Source organism: Lissotriton helveticus, chromosome 2_1 (genome assembly GCF_964261635.1).
Source record: "Lissotriton helveticus chromosome 2_1, aLisHel1.1, whole genome shotgun sequence".
In the NCBI taxonomy this organism is placed as follows: Eukaryota; Metazoa; Chordata; class Amphibia; order Caudata; family Salamandridae; genus Lissotriton; species Lissotriton helveticus.
In genome coordinates this window covers 1,544,312,282-1,544,337,794 of record NC_136059.1, presented here as the reverse complement: position 1 = coordinate 1,544,337,794, position 25,513 = coordinate 1,544,312,282, and the positions used below count along the sequence as shown (strand labels likewise).

Below are 25,513 nucleotides of genomic sequence, written 5' to 3'. Positions count from 1 at the left end.
ACCTACAACCCCAGAAACTGCACATGATTTTCCCCGAACACTTCAGACAAATGTTGGCGGGGCTGCGGGTTGGTGGGAATCTTTCTCCAAATATGGTGGGATTGTCCCTCGATTCAACCTTTTTGGAAAGAAATTCTCTCCCATATTAAAATTATTTTGGGAAACCCAATTCCAAACACCTCGGGGCACACGCTCTTGGAAGTGAGAGACCGAATGCTAAAATATCAAACCCGGGGGGACCAATCCATGATGTGGTTGTGTCTGGGAGCAGCCAAGATGGCAACAGTTGCAGCTTGGAAAAAGCCAGAGGCCCCCTCCCTTACCCAGTGGCATGTTTAACTGTGGTGGGCTTTGTCCGGTGAGAGGATTACTGACATAGTGGAGAATTCGCGGAGGAGCTTCGATTATGTATGGACCCCCATGGTGAATTACCTCTCAGAGGGTTTGCTCTTATTTGCATGCGAGACAAGATTGCGAGCTCTCCACCTCTTTCAGAACTAACGGCTTGGGCTCCCCCCTTGATCCGCTCCGTGGATGACCTTGATCACATGGGGGCAGTCTTTGGAGGGATGCTATCCGAACATCCTGAAGATGTGGGAGAAGGACCCCGGAGGCTAATTGGCCAAGCAATGCAACCCGGTCCCGACTTATCCCCCAACCCATCTGGACCAATAATTCATATCACCATGGTATAGTTGTATTGTGGTTTGTTTTTGCTTTTAGTTTAAACAGAGTTTTTTCTTTATGTAAGCCGTGCATTATTTGGGGACCCCTGTGTGCAAGTGGAATGTTAAAAGCTGGAACATATAAACTTTATATTTAATTGTTGTAGGGGCAACACTACCATATCTAGGGGAACAAGTGAAGCTACACAAACACTTGTGAAAATGCTGTGTTTTCTCGTTAGATATCTGTAGCTCTTGGCATTTGAATTGTGCACGGGGGATTTACAATGTACTGTGAAACGTTTTAAAATCAATTAAAAGAAATGGACACACAAAAAGGGAATTTGAAAAGGTTATGTTGCACGTGGAACCAGTATCTTCCAAATGGATCATCATACATTTCCATAAATCATTTGGAAATGCGTTCATTAGAGCCAGGTTTAAATTAACGACAAGAGGAGCTTCAGGAAGCATCCGTATGCAGGAATAGGCTTGAACAGGAATTCTGGGCAGTAGGTGCAACACAACAGCTTTCTGGGTAAAATGGAGACAGCTGAATAGTAACAGATTCATCCATTTCAGAATAATAATGATAAAGGGGTGCAATATCAAGCAGCTCAACCGCTGAAAATATAAATCCGCATTTGACCGAGGTACTCACCATGCCTGGCTTATGCTGCAGCTCTTCTATACTCTGTAGGATCATGCATGCTTTGGTTACACTTCCTTGAAAAAAGAAACAAATAACATTCTCAGAAGCTGCACGATGAAAACATAAGGATCCGCTGTTCACAGTTCAGGACGTAAATTTGGAAGATAAAACCCTTGTCCGAATCAGCATGCATATCTTTTTCAAATAAGAAATTGCAGGTACTCCCAAAATCTCATTTTTGAAACCCTTTCATTTTCGACTGTGCTCGTATGGCAGCCACATTCACTCCGAACGAAGTGTTAAGGGATGCATCAGCATCATCATCAAGGAGTTTGCCCAACCCACCAGCGAGTATACCGACATCCCTCCCTCACAAGACCTCTGCGACAAACTCAGCACCTTTTTCCACCACAAAATCAAGAGCATCTACGACAACTTTGACGAAGACAACCAACACACTGAACCCTCACCAACCACCCCCGACACCCGGAAACCAGCGATTGATGACTGGACAGCCCTCACCACCGAAGACACACTGAAGACAATGAAGTTAATCCACTCAGGGGCCTCCACGGACCCCTGCCCCCACCACATCTTCAACAGAGCTGCCGACACCATCGCACCCATGCTCCGCCACACCATCAACCGCTCCCTGGCGACTGCCTCGTTCCCCGACGACTGGAAACACGCCGAGGTGAACCCCCTCCTAAAGAAACCCTCAGCGGACCCCACCGACCTCAAAAACTACAGACCCATCTCCCTGCTCCCGTTCCCAGCGAAAGTCATCGAGAAAGCCATCAATAGCCAACTCGCCACATTCATTGAAGAACACAACATCCTCGACTCCTCCCAATCCGGCTTCAGAAAAAACCACAGTACGGAAACCGCCCTCCTCGCCGCAACAGACTACATCCGCACCCTACTGGACAAAGGAGAAACAGTAGCCCTCATCCTCCTCGACCTATCAGCGGCGTTCGACACAGTCTCCCACCGCACCCTAATACGCAGACTCTATGACGCAGGAATCCAGGACAAGGCCCTCGACTGGATCTGCTCCTTCCTCTCCGGCAGGACGCAGCGGGTCAGACTCCCCCCTTTCCTCTCGGACCCCACACCTACCACCTGCGGAGTCCCCCAGGGCTCCTACCTCAGCCCGACGCTCTTCAACGTCTACATGGCTCCACTTGCCCCCATCGTCAGAACCTACCGACTCAACATCGTGTCATACGCAGACGACACCCAGCTCATCCTCTCCCTATCCAACGAGCCCAACACCGCCAGACACAACTTTCGAGAAGGCATGGAAGCCGTCGCCAAATGGATGAAAAACAGCTGCCTACAACTAAACACCAACAAAACAGAAGTACTCATCATGGGCCCAAACCCCGACGCCTGGAGCGATACCTGGTGGCCCACCGCCCTTGGAAACCCACCAACCCCCACAGACCACGCACGCAACCTGGGAATCATCCTGGACTCTGAGCTCAAAATGGACCACCAGATCAACTCTGTATCATCTTCCTGCTTCCACACCCTCCGCCTCCTTCATAAGACCTTCAAATGGATCCCCCTCGAACACCGAAAGACAGTCACTCACGCCCTGGTCACCAGCAGACTCGACTACGGCAACGCACTCTACGCCGGAATAAACAAAAACCTCATCCGCAAGCTACAGAACATCCAGAACGCCGCCGCAAGACTGGTCCTCAACCTGCCAAACACTGCCACATCTCCCAGCACCTGCACACACTCCACTGGCTCCCCATCGAGGCGAGAATCACCTTTAAGATGCTCACCCACGCACACAAGGCCCTCCACGGCACCGGATTAGCATACCTGAACAGCCGACTCAAATTCCACGCACCCCAAAGGACCCTACGATCAGCCCAGAAAGACGAGATCGGGAGGCCGCTCCTTCTCCTTCCTCGCTGCCAAAGCATGGAACGCCCTTCCGCTCCACCTCAGACAGACAACATCGCTCCCCATCTTCGCAAGAAACCTCAAAACCTGTCTCTTCGACAGACCCCCTCCTTGATGGAATGGAACCTGCACCCCCCCACCCCTAGCGCCTTGAGACCCTTACGGGTGAGTAGTCGCGCTTTAACAAACCCCTGATTGATTGATTGAGAAGTAAGAGGAAGACAAGTGAATGTGGTTAACAGCAGGACCCTGCCCTGGATGCTGCTCTAAGAACAAGATCATAAATTCAATTATTCTAACTTGTGAGAACAGATAAAAGACAAACATTGGCAAAGTCAATAAGTCTCACCTGTACAAGAGCTTACTGGCTTTGGCAGTGTGTTTTGCCATGTTGTACACCAATGTCGCTGCTGTTCAGATAAAAGTTAGTGGCGTGGAGTGTCCTAGTGTGGAGGGGGGTATAGGGGGAGTAGAGTGTCGTAGACTGGATTTGTTGGAGTAGAGTGGAGTAGACTTGAGTACAGTCAGTGGTTCATTGCCAGAGACTGTTGTAGAGTGTCAAGACTGCAGCGGTGTGGAGTGGAGTGGAGTAGAGTGGGGTAGGGTGGAATGAGGTGGGGTGGAATGAAGTGGAATGAGGTAGTGAGTTAAAGTGGATTGAGGTGGGGTGGAGTGGATTGGGGTAGAGTAGGTTGGATTGGAGTCTGGACTGAATGGGGTGGATTGGATAGGGGTGGGGTGGATTGGATTAGAGTAGAGTAGAGTAGGGTAGGGTAGGGTGGTTTGGAATGGCGTTGAGTGGAGGGGCGGATTGGACTGGAAGGTGGATTTATGTGGGGGTGAATTGGAGTTTGGTGGGGTGGATTGGAGTGGGGCAGATTGTGGTGTACTGGATTGGAGTGGGTTGGATTGGGGAAGGAGTGAGGTGGATTGGATTGAGGTGGACTGGAATGGGTGAGGTGGACTGGAATGGGTGAGGTGGACTGGAATGGGTGAGGTGGACTGGAATGGGTTAAATTGCAGTGGGGAAGATTGTTTTGGGACAGGAGCCGGGCAGACTGTCTTGGGACAGGAGCCGGGCAGACTGTCTTGGGACAGGAGCCGGGCAGACTGTCTTGGGACAGGAGCCGGGCAGACTGTCTTGGGACAGGAGCCGGGCAGACTGTCTTGGGACAGGAGCCGGGCAGACTGTCTTGGGACAGACTGTCTCGCAGACTGGAGCGGGGCAGACTGTCTCGCAGACTGGAGCGGGGCAGACTCTCAAAAACTGGAGCGGGGCAGACTCTCAAAAACTGGAGCGGGGCAGACTCTCTCAGACTGGAGCGGGGCAGACTCTCTCAGACTGGAGCGGGGCAGACTCTCTCAGACTGGAGCGGGGCAGACTCTCTCAGACTGGAGCGGGGCAGACTCTCTCAGACTGGAGCGGGGCAGACTCTCTCAGACTGGAGCGGGGAAGACTCTCTCAGACTGGAGCGGGGAAGACTCTCTCAGACTGGAGCGGGGAAGACTCTCTCAGACTGGAGCGGGGAAGACTCTCTCAGACTGGAGCGGGGAAGACTCTCTCAGACTGGAGCGGGGAAGACTCTCTCAGACTGGAGCGGGGAAGACTCTCTCAGACTGGAGCGGGGAAGACTCTCTCAGACTGGAGCGGGGAAGACTCTCTCAGACTGGAGCGGGGAAGACTCTCTCAGACTGGAGCGGGGAAGACTCTCTCAGACTGGAGCGGGGAAGACTCTCTCAGACTGGAGCGGGGAAGACTCTCTCAGACTGGAGCGGGGAAGACTCTCTCAGACTGGAGCGGGGAAGACTCTCTCAGACTGGAGCGGGGAAGACTCTCTCAGACTGGAACGGGGCAGACTCTCTCAGACTGGAGCGGGGCAGACTCTCTCAGACTGGAGCGGGGCAGACTCTCTCAGACTGGAGCAGGGCAGACTCTCTCTCAGACTGGAGCAGGGCAGACTCTTTCGGACTGGAGCAGGGCAGACTCTCTCGGACTGGAACGGGCCAGACTCTCTCGGACTGGAGCGGGGCAGACTCTCTCGGACTGGAGCGGGGCAGACTCTCTCGGACTGGAGCGGGGCAGACTCTCTCGGACTGGAGCGGGGCAGACTCTCGGACTGGAGCGGGGCAGACTCTCTCGGACTGGAGCGGGGCAGACTCTCTCGGACTGGAGCGGGGCAGACTCTCTCGGACTGGAGCGGGGCAGACTCTCTCGGACTGGAGCGGGGCAGACTCTCTCGGACTGGAGCGGGGCAGACTCTCTCGGACTGGAGCGGGGCAGACTCTCTCGGACTGGAGCGGGGCAGACTCTCTCGGACTGGAGCGGGGCAGACTCTCTCGGACTGGAGCGGGGCAGACTCTCTCGGACTGGAGCGGGGCAGACTCTCTCGGACTGGAGCGGGGCAGACTCTCTCGGACTGGAGCGGGGCAGACTCTCTCGGACTGGAGCGGGGCAGACTCTCTCGGACTGGAGCGGGGCAGACTCTCTCGGACTGGAGCGGGGCAGACTCTCTCGGACTGGAGCGGGGCAGACTCTCTCGGACTGGAGCGGGGCAGACTCTCTCGGACTGGAGCGGGGCAGACTCTCTCGGACTGGAGCGGGGCAGACTCTCTCGGACTGGAGCGGGGCAGACTCTCTCGGACTGGAGCGGGGCAGACTCTCTCGGACTGGAGCGGGGCAGACTCTCTCGGACTGGAGCGGGGCAGACTCTCTCGGACTGGAGCGGGGCAGACTCTCTCGGACTGGAGCGGGGCAGACTCTCTCGGACTGGAGCGGGGCAGACTCTCTCGGACTGGAGCGGGGCAGACTCTCTCGGACTGGAGCGGGGCAGACTCTCTCGGACTGGAGCGGGGCAGACTCTCTCGGACTGGAGCGGGGCAGACTCTCTCGGACTGGAGTGGGGCAGACTCTCTCGGACTGGAGCGGGGCAGGCTGTTTCGGACTGGAGCGGGGCAGGCTGTTTTTTTACTTGAGTGGGGCAGGCTGTTTTTAGGTCTCGCTGATCCAGCGTGCATGCCCTTTCAGCGAGACATTTAGTAAGCCTGCTTTTGGAAGTGCTTCCAAAGCGGCGACCAGCTTACTCTCAAGCGCACAAGCAGGCACGCGGCATGCACAACACAATTTTTTCGTTGCCAGTGTGCACAAATTGCGTTTAAAAAAAAAAAATTATTTCATTTCGCCAATGCTCGTTTTCCCTTCGCTTTCACGCGTCACTTTAGGGCCGCGATAACCCGCCCCCCCTCCTCTCACTCGCACAGCTCGCGTTTATTTTATTTTTAATTATTTCATTTTGCCAATGCTTGTTTCAAAGCCTCCCGAGACTTAGAGGTGGCCCTGCCTAGAGCTGGCCCTACCTCAGTGTTCTCACACTCGGACGCTGCCGAAGCCCTGCTCTGCCCCGGCGGCAGCCTCTCTTTCATCACTGGCCACCCGGGGGCCTCCCATTGTGCTTGTGCGGCCTCGACCAGCCCTGCACTTCCCACCTACCTTAGGTAAAGCAGCCGCCGGCAGCAGGCTCGCTTTGCAGGATGTCCTCCACTGACCCGCAGCTCTGCTCTCGTTCCAGTAACCCTAAGGACGGCAGGAGCCGATTCCTCAGGAGCGTCGGCCTCCACAGGTTGGGTGCAGGGTTGTTGCCCACAGAGGACCTTCAGGTGCGTGAGGGGGGTTCAGTTGGTGTCTGTGTGCCTCTCACGACTCGGGAGTACCGCTGACACTGTGGGAGCAGCGTGGGAGGCAGGCTAGTTTCCAATTCCTCTTCTCATGGGGAAACCGGATGTGCAGGCTGAGGGTGCTGGTGGAGGCTTCCCTTAATACAGATGCAGGCCGGTATTCGGCCACTATGCCGGGAAGGTGCTCTTCTTCCATACCCCTCCTTCTCTTACATTGGGGCCGTCACCTGCAGATTTCCCTGTGCTGCTTGCTGCTGGAGGGCACACCACAGACTGCCTCGCGCTGTGGACCATCCACTGTCAACAGGCCGCAGGCGGTGTCCCTCATGTTAGCTGCTGCAGAGACGATCCCCTACGTGCTCACCTGTGGCCAGTGCTCTCCCTCGCCCTGCTTGTCAGCAGCGTGCAGGTACCAGGGACAAAGTACGGACTGCCACACGTGCCTAGCTTCTTTGCCATGCCTGCGGTACATCAGTCTACCCAGGGCTCACCTCATGCCCAGCGGGTAACTGGTCACTGCTTACGACTGCTTGGAGGGGGTGCCCTCAATGCGGGCTTCACTCTCCCCCCTCGCAAACGTCAGGGCAGCTGCTGCACTCCGGTCCAACCCGCTTGTCGCCATTCTAAGGGTCAGAGCTCTAGGCCCTCATGCAGTTGCATTATTGACACAGACACATGGTTAAAATATCTGGAACTGGCCTAGGGCACGTGGACCGGCCCCTTTTATTAGCAGGGTCACACAGCCACTCACCTGGGCATTGCGAGGCGGACCGAGGGAGCGCCGAGGAGCGCCGCAGCTTTCCAGCTCGCCTGCCATCTGCCGTTTCTGCCGCCTGACATCGCGGCGGACCGGGGACTACATCCCCCAGCGGACCTTGCCAGCGGAAGTCGTGCACGCTCAGTCCCGCCCCGGAGGTGCTCTTGTACCAGCGAGAGCCCCGTGGGAGCGGGGGACACACAGCCACTCACCTGGGCATTGCGAGGGAGCGCCGCAGCTTTCCAGCTCGCCTGCCATCTGCCGTTTCTGCCGCCTGACATCCCGGCTGACCGTGGGCTACATCCCCCAGCGGACCTTGCCAACGGAAGTCGTGCACGCCCAGTCCCGCCCCCGGAGGTGCTCTTGTACCAGCGAGAGCCCCGGGGGAGCGGGGGACACACAGCCACTCACCTGGGCATTGCGAGGGAGACCGAGGGAGCGCCGAGGTGCGCCGCAGCTTTCCACCTCGCCTGCCATCTGCCGTTTCTGCCGCCTGACATCGCGGCGGACCGGGGACTACATCCCCCAGCGGACCTTGCCAGCGGAAGTCGTGCACGCCCAGTCCCGCCCCCGGAGGTGCTCTTGTACCAGCGAGAGCCCCGGGGGAGCGGGGGACACACAGCCACTCACCTGGGCATTGCGAGGCGGACCGAGGGAGCGCCGAGGAGCGCCGCAGCTTTCCAGCTCGCCTGCCATCTGCTGTTTCTGCCGCCTGACATCGCGGCGGACCGGGGACTACATCCCCCAGCGGACCTTGCCAGCGGAAGTCGTGCACGCCCAGTCCCGCCCCGGAGGTGCTCTTGTACCAGCGAGAGCCCCGGGGGAGTGGGGGACACACAGCCACTCACCTGGGCATTGCGAGGCGGACCGAGGGAGCGCCGAGGAGCGCCGCAGCTTTCCAGCTCGCCTGCCATCTGCCGTTTCTGCCGCCTGACATGGCGGCGGACCGGGGACTACATCCCCCAGCGGACCTTGCCAGCGGAAGTCGTGCATGCCCAGTCCCGCCCCCGGAGGTGCTCTTGTACCAGCGAGAGCCCGGGGGGAGCGGGGGACACACAGCCACTCACCTGGGCATTGCGAGGCGGACCGAGGGAGCGCCGAGGAGCGCCGCAGCTTTCCAGCTCGCCTGCCATCTGCCGTTTCTGCCGCCTGACATCGCGGCGGACCGGGGACTACATCCCCCAGCGGAAGTCGTGCACGCCCAGTCCCGCCCCCGGAGGTGCTCTTGTACCAGCGAGAGCCCCCGCGTCGCGGGACGCGCGCGGGACTGCGCCGGGCAAAGGGCGGGCCCTCTGTGGCCCTCAGAGGCCGGAAGAGACAGGGCAGGGCCACCCCACCTGTCTCTTGCCTGCTCACGACGGGATAAAGAAGGTACTGTTTTTTGCCATTATAGATCCCTAATAGAAATTGCCCTGAGTACCTTGGTCGACACTTAAGGATTATTAGGGTTGCTATCTAACACGTTGGTCCAGTGCCGGAGTCTTTTTATACTACATAAGCGAGCCATATCATGACTGGTAAAGAAGGTATAAAGAATGTTATCTCCCAGGGGGGCTCTCGGAAGGGGACTCTGGACAACTTTCTAATTAGGGTTACATCGGACATTGAATGCGAACTAGAGAGAGTTGAACAAAGTCCTTTAATAGAAGCCTTCGATATTTCCCAATCCTCTCTGGCGGTAGCAGACTGTTCCCAAAATCAAAATCTCACCCTACTGGATGAACTTAATCAGCTCTGTAAAACTGTATATGTCAATGTTGACGAGGAAAACAAACAAACGGGTGCCCCATCCATATCTAAAGCAAGTCACCCGGGAACCCCCCTTTTTTCTCCTGCAGAAGCCAGCACTCATTCAGCAACAAACCCTAAGACTCCCTCCACTAAAAGAAAGCGTAGAGATGCCAAACTAAGGGGCAGACTACCAAAAAAACAAAAATTGTATTCTAGTCCCCCCCAGTCAACAGTAACATCTCGAAATCACCCAGGACATGCGCAATTCAAAATTCCCCCTTACCTACCACATCATCTGTTCTTCTGGCCCAGATCGAACTTCTTGTCAATTCCCTATTATCCCCACTGGTAAAAAGAATCATGGTATTAGGGGATAAGATCAATAGTATAGAAGAGGCAACGAAGGAGAACCTGAAACTCGTAAAAAGATTAGCAGGATCAAAGCAGGGGGAATCTCTAGTCACTACTGAAGTTCCCAAGTTTCTGGCACAAAGCGTTACTGCTTCAGCCAACTTAGCTGCCCAAAAAACGCCAATAACATCAAATACCCGGTACCCGTTTCAAAACTTGGTAGTACCGCAGAGAACAGTTAGCACAGTAGGGCCGACAAATGCTCCCACGCCCTTAGAAGGGACTTTTCGCAAACATGGCTATATGCAAAGAAAGTCTACTCACATTGACCTACCGCCGGAGGCTGCCCCTTATGTGTGCATTCTCTCAGGCGTGCCCGAATTAACCAATGGAAAGATCGAAGGCCAAGTGGAACTGGCAAACAAGGTATCCTTCTGGCTAACCAAGAACATGCCCCTTCCACCAAACATCGAAGGGAAAATTGCAAACGTTAGAAGGGTGAAGTGGTTGGGACCTCTATCTAAAGACATAGTGGGTGACCTGATTATGGTAAACTTCAGGGACCCCCGCGTTCTCCAATATTTGCAAGGTTGGCAGCCACAAGTAGGAGACGGCCCCATCACTGTTAGAGCACTGAGAGACTTTTATCCTAGAATCACATACCTGCCCTCTGAAATGAACTATGGTAGAGGCTATAGAGGCCACATTTCCACCTACTCTAACATACCCACCCGCAATCTTTTTTTCGGATTGGCCTGTTAATGACTTATAGCCTGGGGTTAGCCTTCACTTGAATAAGCTCTTATGAAATTGGAATCCCGCATATTCTGAAGCCCATTTGTAATACTGTGATGAACTCTTTGCCCACACTAGGAGAACTGCGGAGGAAACAGCATTAGTGTGGAAAACCCATTATGAATAGATCATTCTCAGCAAAGAGACATTGAGGGCTGTTTCTTTTTTAACTTTATTGTTCCTTGATACAGTATTCTCTTTTATTATGTATCGTAATGAATGTATTTTTAACTTCTGTATTGTGCTTTTATGGTTGCTTTGTTTCAACCGAATAAAGCTTATTGAATTGAATTGAATTGAAATAGCAGGGTCACCTGACTGGTGACACCCGTGATGGATGGGTGTAGGGTGAATATGGAGGCCAGCCGTCTAGGAGTGGCTGGTGGAAATACATTACTTTACAAACACTAGACCGTGACCAGCCGGTCACTTTAGGTATGACATATATCAATCATCAGATTTCTTCTTTAACTCCAAGGCTTCAAACGGCTGGAATTACTCACATTTTTCGACACGTAATTTGTTTTATACCATATTATTTATTACGGAGTGTTTAAAAAGAACTCAAATTGTCGCCACAAATTAACGGAATTTCTTTGCCTACAAAAGCAACTCTGACTCACAAGTAATATGAAACTCAAGGCGTTTTGAAAAATGCTCCTTGCGGGGCCTGTCTGCGCCCGGGCTCCCATAAAGAGCTTCTACGGAGAGGCTGCTCCCAAGGGCACGGCACGAGGCAGTGTGTCTGCTGCAAAAAATGCTGCATTAAATGATTTCTTGGAAAGCCTCAAGAGTTTTATAGGCACAAAAAGAAAGGAATCTTAGGTTTGTGCTAATCTTTTGTAGAACATCCATTACAAGAAGGGGTTTCACTGAGTAATAGACCCCGCTCATTATTCTGTCAGTGGGACCAAAAACATATTTTAAAATGGGCCTCGTATTTATGCTTGAGCGCACCTCACAATTTAACTCCCCTTGATGATTGCTTTCACTCTATCAATCGCCCCTCACTCTATCAATCCATCTATCAATCGCCCCTCACTCTATCAATCCATCTATCAATCGCCCCTCACTCTATCAATCCATCTATCAATCGCCCCTCACTCTATCAATCCATCTATCAATCGCCCCTCACTCTATCAATCCATCTATCAATCGCCCCTCACTCTATCAATCCATCTATCAATCGCCCCTCACTCTATCGCCCCTCACTCTATCAATCCATCTATCTATCTATCGCCCCTCACTCTATCTATCGCCCCTCACTCTATCAATCCATCTATCTATCTATCGCCCCTCACTCTATCAATCGCCCCTCACTCTATCTATCGCCCCTCACTCTATCTATCGCCCCTCACTCTATCTATCGCCCCTCACTCTATCTATCGCCCCTCACTCTATCTATCGCCCCTCACTCTATCTATCGCCCCTCACTCTATCTATCGCCCCTCACTCTATCTATCGCCCCTCACTCTATCTATCGCCCCTCACTCTATCTATCGCCCCTCACTCTATCTATCGCCCCTCACTCTATCTATCGCCCCTCACTCTATCTATCGCCCCTCACTCTATCTATCGCCCCTCACTCTATCTATCGCCCCTCACTCTATCTATCGCCCCTCACTCTATCTATCGCCCCTCACTCTATCTATCGCCCCTCACTCTATCTATCGCCCCTCACTCTATCTATCGCCCCTCACTCTATCTATCGCCCCTCACTCTATCTATCGCCCCTCACTCTATCTATCGCCCCTCACTCTATCTATCGCCCCTCACTCTATCTATCGCCCCTCACTCTATCGCCCCTCACTCTATCGCCCCTCACTCTATCGCCCCTCACTCTATCGCCCCTCACTCTATCGCCCCTCACTCTATCGCCCCTCACTCTATCGCCCCTCACTCTATCGCCCCTCACTCTATCGCCCCTCACTCTATCGCACCACCACATCATCACTCGGCGCCACCACAGCATCACTCGGCGCCACCACAGCATCACTCGGCGCCACCACAGCATCACTCGGCGCCACCACAGCATCACTCGGCGCCACCACAGCATCACTCGGCGCCACCACAGCATCACTCGGCGCCACCACAGCATCACTCGGCGCCACCACAGCATCACTCGGCGCCACCACAGCATCACTCGGCGCCACCACAGCATCACTCGTCGCCACCACAGCATCACTCGTCGCCACCACAGCATCACTCGTCGCCACCACAGCATCACTCGTCGCCACCACAGCATCACTCGGCGCCACCACAGCATCACTCGGCGCCACCACAGCATCACTCGGCGCCACCACAGCATCACTCGGCGCCACCACAGCATCACTCGGCGCCACCACAGCATCACTCGGCGCCACCACAGCATCACTCGGCGCCACCACAGCATCACTCGGCGCCACCACAGCATCACTCGGCGCCACCACAGCATCACTCGGCGCCACCACAGCATCACTCGGCGCCACCACAGCATCACTCGGCGCCACCACAGCATCACTCGGCGCCACCACAGCATCACTCAGCGCCACCACAGCATCACTCAGCGCCACCACAGCATCACTCAGCGCCACCACAGCATCACTCAGCGCCACCACAGCATCACTCAGCGCCACCACAGCATCACTCAGCGCCACCACAGCATCACTCAGCGCCACCACAGCATCCACAGCATCACTCAGCGCCACCACAGCATCACTCAGCGCCACCACAGCATCACTCAGCGCCACCACAGCATCACTCAGCGCCACCACAGCATCACTCAGCGCCACCACAGCATCACTCAGCGCCACCACAGCATCACTCAGCGCCACCACAGCATCACTCAGCGCCACCACAGCATCACTCAGCGCCACCACAGCATCACTCAGCGCCACCACAGCATCACTCAGCGCCACCACAGCATCACTCAGCGCCACCACAGCATCACTCAGCGCCACCACAGCATCACTCAGCGCCACCACAGCATCAATCTGTGCAACCATTCAAACAACAACTGGTTCAAATATGTTCTCTCAATGTTTCAAGCTTTATTACAAATGTCACAAAAAGATGTTAATATTTCACTTCTGTTCTTGGATTTTCTTCACAATAAAATACACTGAACATAATCTTCACAAACGTTATTTACAAAAGTTTAAGCTATTGCCATTATAAATTACAATAACTTTTATTTAAGTATTAATTATTAAAGAAAATTAAAAGCCATTGATATTTGTAATATCAATACATCTAAGTGACGTAAATACAACACATATTGTTACAAATGCTATAGGTGTCACATTTGCGAAAGTTATAACTATTGGCAATGTAAATGACAAAGCTATTAATTCCGCTATTTTCAAAACCAACACATAAATAAAAAACTTGTCGTTTACTTGAGTGGGGCAGATTGGAATGGGACAGACTGTTTTGGACTTGAGTGGGGCAGATCGGAGTGGAGCAGCCTGTTTTAGATTGGACTGGAGTAGGGAAAACGGGAATTGGAGTGGAGTAGGTAAAACTGGAGTGGGGCAGATAGCAGTGGATTGGTCTGGCTTGGAGTATGATGGAGTGAAATGAGCAGGAATATTGGTGTGGGGTGAGGTGAATTGTCGTAGATTGGAGTGGGGTGGATTGGTAAGCAATAAGTAATATAATTTTATTGTTTTTAGGTATTTAAAACCATTACAATTTTAAGATAAAAACATCAAAATATCACAGGCTTCTTTAGTAAAATAGGACTTAAAACATTTCACCTAAAGTAATTCAATAATAAAAATAGTTCAATAAATGCTCATATTACGAGTGCATAAAGTGCATAGTACTGACTGAGGCGAGTACATTACAATTGCTTTAATTCACCCATCCTGTGCCCCAAACTACTTTTCAGGAACTGTTTAAAGTATTACGGGTCTATGCAAGGTGCAATATGCTCATATTACGGGTGCACAAACTGCATGGTACTAACTGGGACTATTGCGTTAAAAATGTACCATTAATTTACCCATTCAGTGCCCCAGACAACTTACCAAGAACTGTTTAAAGTTCAATAGATCTATGCAGTGGTGCAACACGCACATATTACAGGTGCACAAAGTGCATAGTACTGACTGGAGTTATCACATTAAACATTTACCATTGATTTACCCATCCTGTGTCCCAGACTATTTGCCAAGAAACTGTTTAAAGTGAAATTGATCTATGCAAGATGCTATGTGCCATCTGGGGAAAACAACAGTTGGGTGTTGGACTTTAGTGCAGTAAGGACAAAACTGCTTAAATCACAACCTGCTATGCATTTTAAATTCAAAACAGACAAAGCATTCTTATTCTCAACTTTATATGCGTCCTTCAGGAGTTTAAAAAATCTAGCAGTTAACTAGACATGGAACCCACTTAAGCATGTTTCTATCGCAATTTAACATTGCCTAATTCCTAATTGAGGAAATATTGGGACTAGCCAAGATTGTAAATCCTTCAGTTTGTTACAGGTACAAACTACATGAAGCAGCAATTCAAGTTTGTAATCACACAGTCTACAGTTCAAAGCCTCTGTCCCTTTCAGTTGAAAGGTCAAGCCTGTGTCCGCGCGTATGCACTGCTCAGGGAGACTGCTGTAGTGGAGTATGGAAGAGAAGCTCCGCCTACTCTCCGCCCATGTTTTTCATTGGCTTGTGTCAGTGTCCTTCCGAAATGCTGGCGCCTGATTCATAAAAGAGGCTTGTTAGTCCCTCCTTACTACCGCCTTGTCTTCATCTGTAACCTCCCATGGCGACTGGCCCCTTTACTTCGGTTGTTACACAGTACAAGTTCTTTAGTGTGTAAGCACTATTTTCTTTATTGAGTTTCTCTTGCTGCAGGCATGACGTGCTTTACTTACGTTCAGCGCGCCATGCCCGCTTTTTCTTTTGAATCAGCCAGGACAATGGCGGCTGCTTTTGCGAAATGAATTAGGTCTCGCATTTAAGCCGTTTGCTGCTTCAAACCTTCCGTGCTGGTGCGGAGCGTTCTATTAAGCGGGCGGGGCCATGTCAGCCAACGGACGTGCACAGCACTACGGAGTTAGTGCTTACGACAGCCGTTGGCCAACAAAGGCAGCGAACTGGTTAAATGCAAGACCTATTGCATTGCAAATAGTTATCTGTTCTATTTACTTACTTGATCGTAAAAACAAACGTTTTCTGTATCACACGGATCTGCCACTAGATGTCGGTCAAGTACTAAGTGTTCCTTAGGGAAAGCCTTGCAAATTCGTCAAACCACTAGCTCTTCCTTGAAATCTAGAAGGATGTTAACAGCTCTGCTAATTGCTTGAAGTATGTGTCACATTGTAGCCACTTTCTCCCCTCGGCCATCTAAATTCACTTTCGATACAAGTGGCAGAATATCTCCATAACTGTTTTCAGAGGATATATTCTGTAAATCGTTGAACAATTTAAAGAAAAGGGGCTGCAGTTTTCTACAGGATATAAGCTTAGGTCTGTGCCCACAGTCACTTTTGCTTCCGCAGAGTGGGTCCTGGAAACGCAAAACTTAGATTTTGCTAAACGATATTTAGATTATATTAAGAACAAGGAGGCGATGATTATAGTTTTAACCATACCTCTCAACCTTTAGTGACAACATGGCAGATGAGATTCTCAATTTTAAAGTGAAAATCCAGTTTCTTTCTCTCTTTTTTTTTAGAACAATAGGATGACATTTTACCTGTCAGTCCTCTATTTTATTCAGTCTATTTATATTGCTCTTGATAAACACTGATTAAATAAAGGATTGCTAATTTACATCACAGACTGTGCCTTGCTTCACTCTTCTCCAAGCTGTGATATTACGAGCATTGTGCTGGGAAATTGCAAAAAAAGATTAGTTCCTTAAAGAAAGTGTGGATCACAAATCATGAGTTTGAATCCTGCAAAAATCCAGTCAGCCTTCCATTCTCCGGAAGGTTGCATATTAAGAGCGCGTAAAACGCTGTGCAAAAGTTCACTTATTGAAGACATTTGCTGCCAACAGCAAGACGGGTTAAGAAACAAGGATGGCAGGTGAGAGCCTCCCAAGATGGGTGTCACCTGTCAAAGGTGGGTGAGTTGAGAGTTACAGTAACCATTGGCAAAACCGATAGACTTCGACTATGTGAGACCTACTGACGTGGTCAAGGTTTAAAAATAAAAAAATAAAATTTGCACAACTGCACAGGCTTAATGCAAATAAAGTGCTAAACCGGTGCAAGGGTTGGTCGCAACGCAGTGCTTTTTCCGTTTACTTTGAGTCATGTTGCACAGCAGCCTGTGTTGCAGTGCAACATCTTAAAAAAAAAATAAACATTTAAAAAGCCAAAGTTAATTGTTAGGCCAAGGTGGGCTTCAGCCCTCTGGTATACGGTGGAATTAAAAAAAGAAAGAGCTAGCTGCAGGTGTCTAGAAAGAAGGTGGCACTCAAATAAGACCAATGAAAACAAATCACTTTACAGACAGGCTCTAGCAAAATACAATCTCAATTTAAAAGGGGCCAGGCGTCAGTTTATTATTACTTATATTGATGCCAGTAATTCCTCAAAATCACTGTTTGGGATAGTGCGGGAATTCGTATACCCGAAAGTGTGCAGTTAAGGCCCGGTGGAATCACAGGAATTATGTAATTCGTTAGCACACTTCTTTTATAACAAAATCTTAAAAATCTATGAGAACTTTCCTCCACCAGCCCCATACGAAGTATTTGTATCTAGCATGCTAGAGAAGCAGAATGGAAATGTAGTGTGCTCACTGAGTAGCTTTACAACAATAACGACTGAGGAGGTCATGAAAGGTTTGGCAACGGCCAAATCAGGGTCACCCTCAGATCTCTGCCCGCCGAAGACGATGGCACTCCTAGCAACTAGTTGTGCCCCAATGATTAGAGACATTTTTATTCTGTCAATCCATACGGGTATTATTCCAGCGATATGGAAGGAGGCATTTGTGCGCCCCATCTTGAAAAAGCCCACGGCGGATCCTTTAATCATCGGTAATTACCGGCTTATTTCCTTGCTACCATTGTTGAGAAAAATCTTGGAAGGTATTATTAATCGACAACTTAGTACCTACCTGGAAGATAATCATCCCCTGGATCCGTCACAGACAGGGTTCAGGCCTGGCTTTAGTACTGAAACTGCAATCCTGGCAGTGACTAACTCGCTCAGACTAACTATTTATGCGGGGGACTCAGCAATCATGATCCTCCTAGATCTCTGCGCAGCCTTTGATACCATCTCGCCTTCTAGGCTGGCAGAGAGATTTGTTGCCTCGGGTATCAAGGGGGTGGCACTTAAGTGGCTTAACCACTTTTTGTCTAAGAGAACCCAAACGGTGATGATGGGACCTTACACCTCCGAAAAAAAGACATCTGGACAGGGGCGTCCCGCAGGGCTCTTGCTTAAGCCCAACTCTATTCAAATTGTATATGGCTCCATTGGCAAGGATTGTTGAGCAATTGGTTTTCGAGATCATCTCGTATGCAGATGATACGCAGCTTATTTTCACCATCGGTCCGAACCCAACATTCAACAAAGTCCGTTTTGCCACAGGTATGCTTGCAATCTCAGACTGGATGACAGCGAACTATCTCCAGTTGAACCCGGAGAAAATCGAGATGAGGTTTTTGGGAAAAGCTATGGATGTTTGGTCAGGAAACTGGTTGCCGACTCAGTTGGGACCTGCCCTATCGCCTAAATGGACAGTAAACAAGCATTTGCAATGCAATAGGTCTCGCATTTACTAGAGTTTGAGCTATTGGTATTGTAAATGACAATGCCTTTTATTTAGTTGTTGATTTTTAAAACATAAATAAAGTGCATTGTTATTTACAATGCCAATAGCTTAAACTCTCACAAATGCAAGACCTATTGCATTGCAAATGCTTGTTTTTTACTGGTACCAAAAAATAGGGCAGTACCATTTTCAGCATTGTTGAGGCCTCTGCATTACAGAATGGAACACACCGTTTTTTTCCTCCACAGGGGAATTTATGTACCAGGCACCAGTGAAACAAGTAAACTGAACAAGCAGAGACTTTAAAACCAAGAAAAGAGTTGCAAAATACACATGAATAAAACAAGCAAACTTTATGTACAACTGAACGACCCTAATAACAGAATTAACACACAAAAAATTGTTCTCGTTTTTTGTCCATGCAATGCTGGGAACTTTTCTCTGCCTCTTCTAATGCTAATTTCGTATCATATTTTTGTTATGGGGGAGGAGGGCATAAACAATGGGAGGGTGGAGGTTGGGAAATAATATCTCAATTACAATAGGAGTAGTGGAGTGAGCTTATGAAGAAATATGTGGGGCACTGGTGTTTATTCTTTTACAAATCCGAAGCAGAGGCCACAATGTAAACAAACTTGGAGCCGGCCGTATTTCTGATTTACGCAGCTTAAAATGGAAGTTGATATAATGCGGAAGGGCACAAAACAATGTAGAGTGGCCACATGCAGGGTCACATAAAAGGACGCCCCCACGCGGGGCAGCAAGGGCGGCCTATAAAGAACAAGGCACCGCAGCAAAGAGTAACTAACACGGCCTGTCAGACACTCATGCATGTAAAAGCATTTCTAAATCCCAAACAACAATAACACAATAGTAAACACAACCAACGCATGCGTGCATTCCGTAGCACACAATGCGTGCAGGCAGGGGGCAGCTGCTGGTGGATTAAAGAGGCTGGAGGTAGAAGCAAGACCAGGCACTTGTTATACGGCGCTCCACCCTTTGATAGCGCGGTCCCTGAGCTTATGAAGAAATCTGTGGGGCACTGGCGTTTATTCTTTTACAAATAGAGCAATGTACATGCAACCACACAAAGAACTCGCACTGCATACAAATACGCATTGTATGCAAACACACCGTACAAAACAGCTGACCTGTGTCACCCAAGCTCAAACCTCCAGTTAACCGAGCCAATATGGAGCATGAAAAAAATGAGGGTTTTCATTAGACACCGGTTAAAATTAAGCCCCTAAATGCTTATATGGGCGCTGCCAGGAATGCTGTTTTTTTTCTTTTAACCATTGTAAGGTGGCATTTTTTGGTTGTAATATGCTTCTACTTGCATAACAAAAGAGAACGAAAGCAGGCTCCCTGCGACAGTCGTATGTTGGCACCTGAGTTGACCTGTGTCACACAAGCGCAAATCTCCAGCTGGCAGCAACCGTGCACATCTATCAGCTTGAAAGGTGCCAAACCATATATGATGCCAGCTATGCTTTACCGCGCTGGCCTGCGGGCCAGAGCACTGGGTGGGGGCTGGAGATATTTCTTCGCAGCATATGGGAAATAGCGAGGTCCTGACCGGAAACAGTGGGAGTTGGGAGTGAACTTTGTGGGCTACTGAGGGAGATGGGGAGGGGGCTCTTGCTACAGAATGGGGCTTGATCCACATTGTGTGCACGTGTAAGGAGATGCGTGGCGGCGGCGCAGCACAACATGATGGGCCCTCTGTCCTCCAACAAAATGTGATGCGGGGCCACTGCGAATAACTCCTGTATCTCACAGATGTTCTAAGGCGTTAGGTCGAATAAGGAGCCTGAAAGGGGAGGGGGCCTGAGCCAGCCGCCCCTCCCACAATAACATAGCAGCCCCCACAGCTTGCACCATATGGGTGTGTATTAATGTACACAACATTTTTAATATTTAAGTAAGTGGCACTGGAATTATTTCCGGGCATGAATAATTAATCACACACACACTCTAGCAGAGAAAGCCAACATGTCACAAAAAATCGGATTAACAAAGGCACTTAATATTTGGAAGACATTTAGGTGAACGGGTCGCAAGTTACACCTGGACGGAAGCCTCTATTTGTTTAAAAGAATAAACAAGGTGCTTATGGAATTGCCACAAGTAGCAGGGATACCTGATCGGGTATTCCTGTCCCCCTGGGCACCGATTTGTGCTGAATTATTCAGCACAAATCGGTGCCCAGGAGGACAGGAATACCCGATCAGGTATCCCTGCTACTTGTGGATTATAGCCTTATCGCCCCAGACGGGGGACGTACCCTGGAGGCACTTAAAAAGCAGCTAAAATAAGATTACCAGCGGTGCACGATTCTAAACCTTAAAGCTTATGGAATTGCATTATATGAGCCTTCCCTATGCTCTCGCAGCCCATCTTTCCGAAGTGTTGTGCTCTTTTAGGTGTGCGCCAAGCAGTTTATTAGCTAGGATTGCTGACTATAGGTGGGCAGATGGCTGTGGTGTTTCCCAACAGCACATTGAACGGGCTGACTCTCCGGCGTTGGGGCTCAGCAGCTGAAAGCTCTGCACACTTGTGAAGAGGTTTAATTCAGAGGCAGAGTTTGCGTCTCGTGCGCCGGCGCTAAAGACCGTCATTATTGGCAGCGCTATTGTGCACCATTGGATACATGGCGCTGGTCTGTGCAGGAGAAAAGACGGGGAACACAATGCCTTCTAAAATGCTTTTGAAAGCTCAGAGGGAAAGGTGCGGAGTCTGTTGCTGGCTACAGTGGAGCGGGGGTTGGGGCACATTTTACCTGTATCAGCCTGTGTTCTGCTGAGAGGTGCCAGACACATGCACTGGAGTCCGTGAGAGCGCAAGAGGCAAGGGACGGAAAGAAGAGCCGCGTCGTGTCTTTTTATTTTTATGTAGTTAGAAGAATTCCCAAAAGGAGGTTTTACAACCAGATGGAGTAGAATGGATACATGGGACTCCCTTGTGTTGAAATGTTGGCAGCTTAGATAAGCATAAAGGCTGGTGCTCGAAAAAATACAGGGTTTGTGCGAGACAGTATATACACACACATCTAACAGAAAATAGATTAAAAGCTACAACTTCCAAACCCTACGTATGAAAAGTCCTATCATATGGTAGATATTTTACCGAATAGTAAAGAGGATCAAAAATAAAAATAAAAGTACACTGGGAGGGGGGAGGATGTTGAAAGAGACACGGCCTGGCGGCCGTGAAAGTGAAAGTACGGCCGTGGGCAGCAACAGCAGGGGTGAGTAATTAGGGGGGGGAGGAGAAATGCCTGAGGCCGAGCGCACGCCGGGGGAAGCTTTAGATGCCCATGGGAGGGAGGCTGACGGCTTTGATGTGGACGGGCTTTCCGCACGAGTGCACCACACGAACTGTATGAAATCCACGATGGTTTCAGACCTTGGTTTGGCCTCTATACTCTCGTCTATTATCCCTTGCGGGATTAATAGGCGAGACCTAAAAATTTGGGGCTAAATCTCGATCGAGTCCTGAACATGAAAGATCATGTTTCGGCCACGACAAGTTCACGTTATTATGCCCTTCGAGTCCTGAGGAAAACTTTAACTTATATTCCCGTCCCCCATCGGAGAACACTAGTACAAGCAATGGTAACTAGCCGTCTGGATTATGGGAACGCCCTATTGGCGGAAGTTGGAGAGACACTACTGGCCAAACTCCAAGTAGTGCAAAATACAGCAGCTAGAATGATCTTGAATCAACCGGCGGGCTCACCTTCAGCTCCCGTCCTGAAGGAACTGCATTGGCTGGCAGTAAAGAAAAGGTCTTTCTTTAAGATTTGCTGTCTAACGCATAAGGCGTTCAATGAAAGAGGCCCTCTGTACTTACGGAAAAAATTACAGAAATACTCTCCTTGTAGGAATCTTAGATCTAGTGCTCACGATCTTCTACAGATTCCCCGAATTCGGCTGCTCCGTACGGGAGGTAGAGCCTTTTCATTCCTGGCGCCAAGGTATTGGAACCAACTTCCGCAAGAACTACGAAAAATCACAAGTTATAATGTCTTTAGGAAACAGCTGAAAGCATATATGTTCTAGTTACTTGGCTGGACTATATCCATAGGTCTTCTCCAAAGGTGTACTTCTGCCTGGACAGCACTGTGATGCCCCAGGGTGATTTGAGCGCTCGATAAACTTTAACATAACATAACATAGGTCAAGCTGGGCAGTGCATGCGCTGCTCTGCGAAGCATGCTGTGTTCAGTTAGGGGCTCGAACCTCCGTTCACTCTGCCCCCAATTTTTCATTGGCTTATGTTATTGTCCACTGTAAACTGTGGCTGTTCATTGGTCAATAGGCTTAGTGCCTCCTTTGTACTGCCTAGTCTAATTTTGTAAACTCCCTTGCGACACCCCCCCCTGTTATGAGTGTTGTTACTTGGCAGACTTTAATTACAGCCTCCATGCCCTATTTTCTCAAATAGCACTAGGTCTGCCATTTGCAAGAGTTTAAGCTATTGGCTTTGGCAATGAAAATGCCTTTAATTTATGTTTTAAAAACAACACATAAATAAAAGACATTGTCATATACAATGCCAATGGCTCAAACTCTAGTAAATGCAAGACCTATTGCATTGCAAATGCGTGTCTGAATTTGTATGCTTTTAGCGGTATAACTCCGCATCTTAGCCTTACTAGATCTTTTTTTCATTTCTAGGCTTATAGGGTTAGATACAGGTCTACCCTCCCTTTGAACTGTAGGGAGTGACGCTCAATTTTGTGTGGGCCGTTGCTGAAAGCTCCTGTCGCTCATCGTCAGCGGATTTCAATCTTGCATTTTCAATAACTTAGCACAAAGTTTTAGTGGAAGCATCAAGTCAATAATGTCTCAAAACACCCATGGCATTGAATGAATTCATCGCATAAAATCTCTCCATGCAGGCTTACCATCTTTCATCCTTGACCATATTAACTGCCTCAACGAGCCAGTCGGGGCAGTCTTACGTTTAATATAATAATTCCAGAATCTTGTTAACTCCATGGTCATTTGCTTACTTAAGTTGAACTCTAGGCAAATTTGTGATAGCGGCTTGGCATCCGGCAACTGAAATAGTCTTCTGTAGCAACGGCACTGGGCCTTGTCCAGCCAAGAGCATAAACGGTCTTTAAAGATTTAAAAACCATATGACAGAGTTGAAATAAATCTGGCATCAATAACTTGGGAAACTGCACTAAGGTCAGGACCTGTAATTTGTTTGAGCATCTTTTGAAAGCGGAGGATCATTGCGACAGACATTCCCTTTCATCGCCTCAAGCTGCGAATGGTGGGAGCAACCCTGATTACAATGGACGCAAAGATATTTCAAGCTGGGTACCTGCTTAATGTGTGCCTGGTCTAAAGCAAATTTAGTTTTCTTGACCTTCTTTCTCCCAAACATTTGTGTTTGAGGGATTGATGGAGATCTTGTTTTTGTTGCAGTAGAGACACAAGGTGTTCAGACCAACAGCAGTGTGGTTGAAAACAATTGTGTTGTCTGCCAATTGTAGACACTGAAAATGAACACCTGCAAACTTAGGTGGACGTGTGTTCACTCCTGGGTGGATTAGGGTGTCCTGTATGTTTATGTGGATCTACATGGCTCTTCACTCAGTCCAATTTTGTTTAATGTCTATAGCAAGCCACTGATCTTGCTTATTAAAACCTATAAGGTCACAGTAATCAACTATGCAGATGATACTCAACTGATTCTATCATTTAACAATCAGTCTGACCCTATTAGCAATTTTCAGGCCTGCATAATAAACATCTCAAATTAGACAAGTGTAAATTCGCTGAAACTAAATGGGGGTAAAACAGAGCTCCTTTGTGTCTTCTCTGGTAAGGTTCCGGGCCCTTTGCCCATCTAATTTTCTAACAGCGACTCCTCTTGCTTCCTCACAGAAGGTTCGGAATCTAGGACTAACTTAGACGAACATCTTTCACTCGAAAAGCAAGTCAATGGAGCAATAGAGGGTCTGCTTAGCTCTTTTTCGGAGCTTTAGGAAGCTTTTTCCAATAACACCTGCTCAAGTCAAATCTCTAATTGCTAGGTGTGCAATGCTTAGTAGACTGGACTACTGTAATACCATTCTTCTGGGAGCTCTTAATTATCCCCAGAATTCTTCCGCCTTCAGCGCTCTTTGGGATCTTCATTGGCTATCCATTGAGCAGAGGATACTCTTTAAATCGCTTTGCATTGTATTCAAAGCTCTTCAGAATAAGGGCCCAAAGCCATTGCAGACCAGACTGAGTAAATACGCTCCAGGAAGGTCGCCACAGTTAATCTTGCCCAAGAACACAGATTCAATAGGGTGCGTCAAGGGGGGTGAGCTTTCTCTATCAAAGCTGCTCAGGTATGGAACAAGCTACCATAGCAGACCGACTAGATTAAATTTAGGAAAGCCTTTAAGACCATAGCTTTTCCCAAAATAACATTGATCAGGATGACCGCTGCCCCCCTACCTCACTCCTTATCATTTTTGTCCCATGTTTATTATCATGACTTAAGCATTCTTTGCGCAAGGATGCCAAATACACTATAGAAACAAAAATGTGTCAAAGCATCACTTTAGTAATTTCAATAAGAAAGAAAATGTTGCTTTGCAATAACATAATCCTATTTTTTTTTTTAGAACAGCACCTAGGAAGCAAAAAAAACAAGCATTTGCAATGCAATAGGTCTCGCATTATTAAAGTTTGAGCTATTGGCATTGCTAAATAATGCAACATCAATAGCTCAAACTTTAATAATGCGAGACTTATTGCATTGCAAATGCTTTTTTAATATGTTCACGTGTTATGTTCTCATCATGTATCAGTTCTGTTCCTAGTGTGAAGCGCTCTGACGCCTCGGGGTAAAGTCGGTAGTACATAAAAATGCATAAATAAATAAAGTAATTGGTAAACATGTGCATTCTCCCAGCTTGTATCTCACGCCTACCATTGTACTTCTCTGTATCGATAAAGACACACGCGTGCGCGCTACAGCAAGGCGTGTCATTTCTATTACTGTTCCTTAAAGCACGTCGTTCGACAATTTTTTTTTAAAACCCGTAATTGCGAAACACGCGCGCGCTACAGCAAGGCGTGTCGTTGCTCTCATGTATTTTGTTTACTCACAACTATCACTTTTACCTTATGTAAGTTAACGTCTGCTTTTGTAATATGTGCACGTGTTATGTTCTCCTCATGTATCAGTTCTGTTCCTAGTGTGAAGCGCTCTGACGCCTCGGGGT

The 25,513-nt window shown here is 49.1% G+C and overlaps 1 protein-coding gene across 2 annotated transcripts in view; it reads right to left on the bottom strand.

Moving 5' to 3' along the window:
• Nucleotides 1–25,513, bottom strand: part of SRP72 (signal recognition particle 72) — a 278,175-nt gene that overhangs the window by 72,667 nt on the left and 179,995 nt on the right. For both annotated transcript variants that reach the window (XM_078676511.1, XM_078676512.1), the window contains exon 12: nt 1,327–1,391. In XM_078676511.1, coding sequence (XP_078532637.1) covers nt 1,327–1,391 — 65 coding nt within the window. The remainder of the gene's footprint in view (nt 1–1,326; nt 1,392–25,513) is intronic.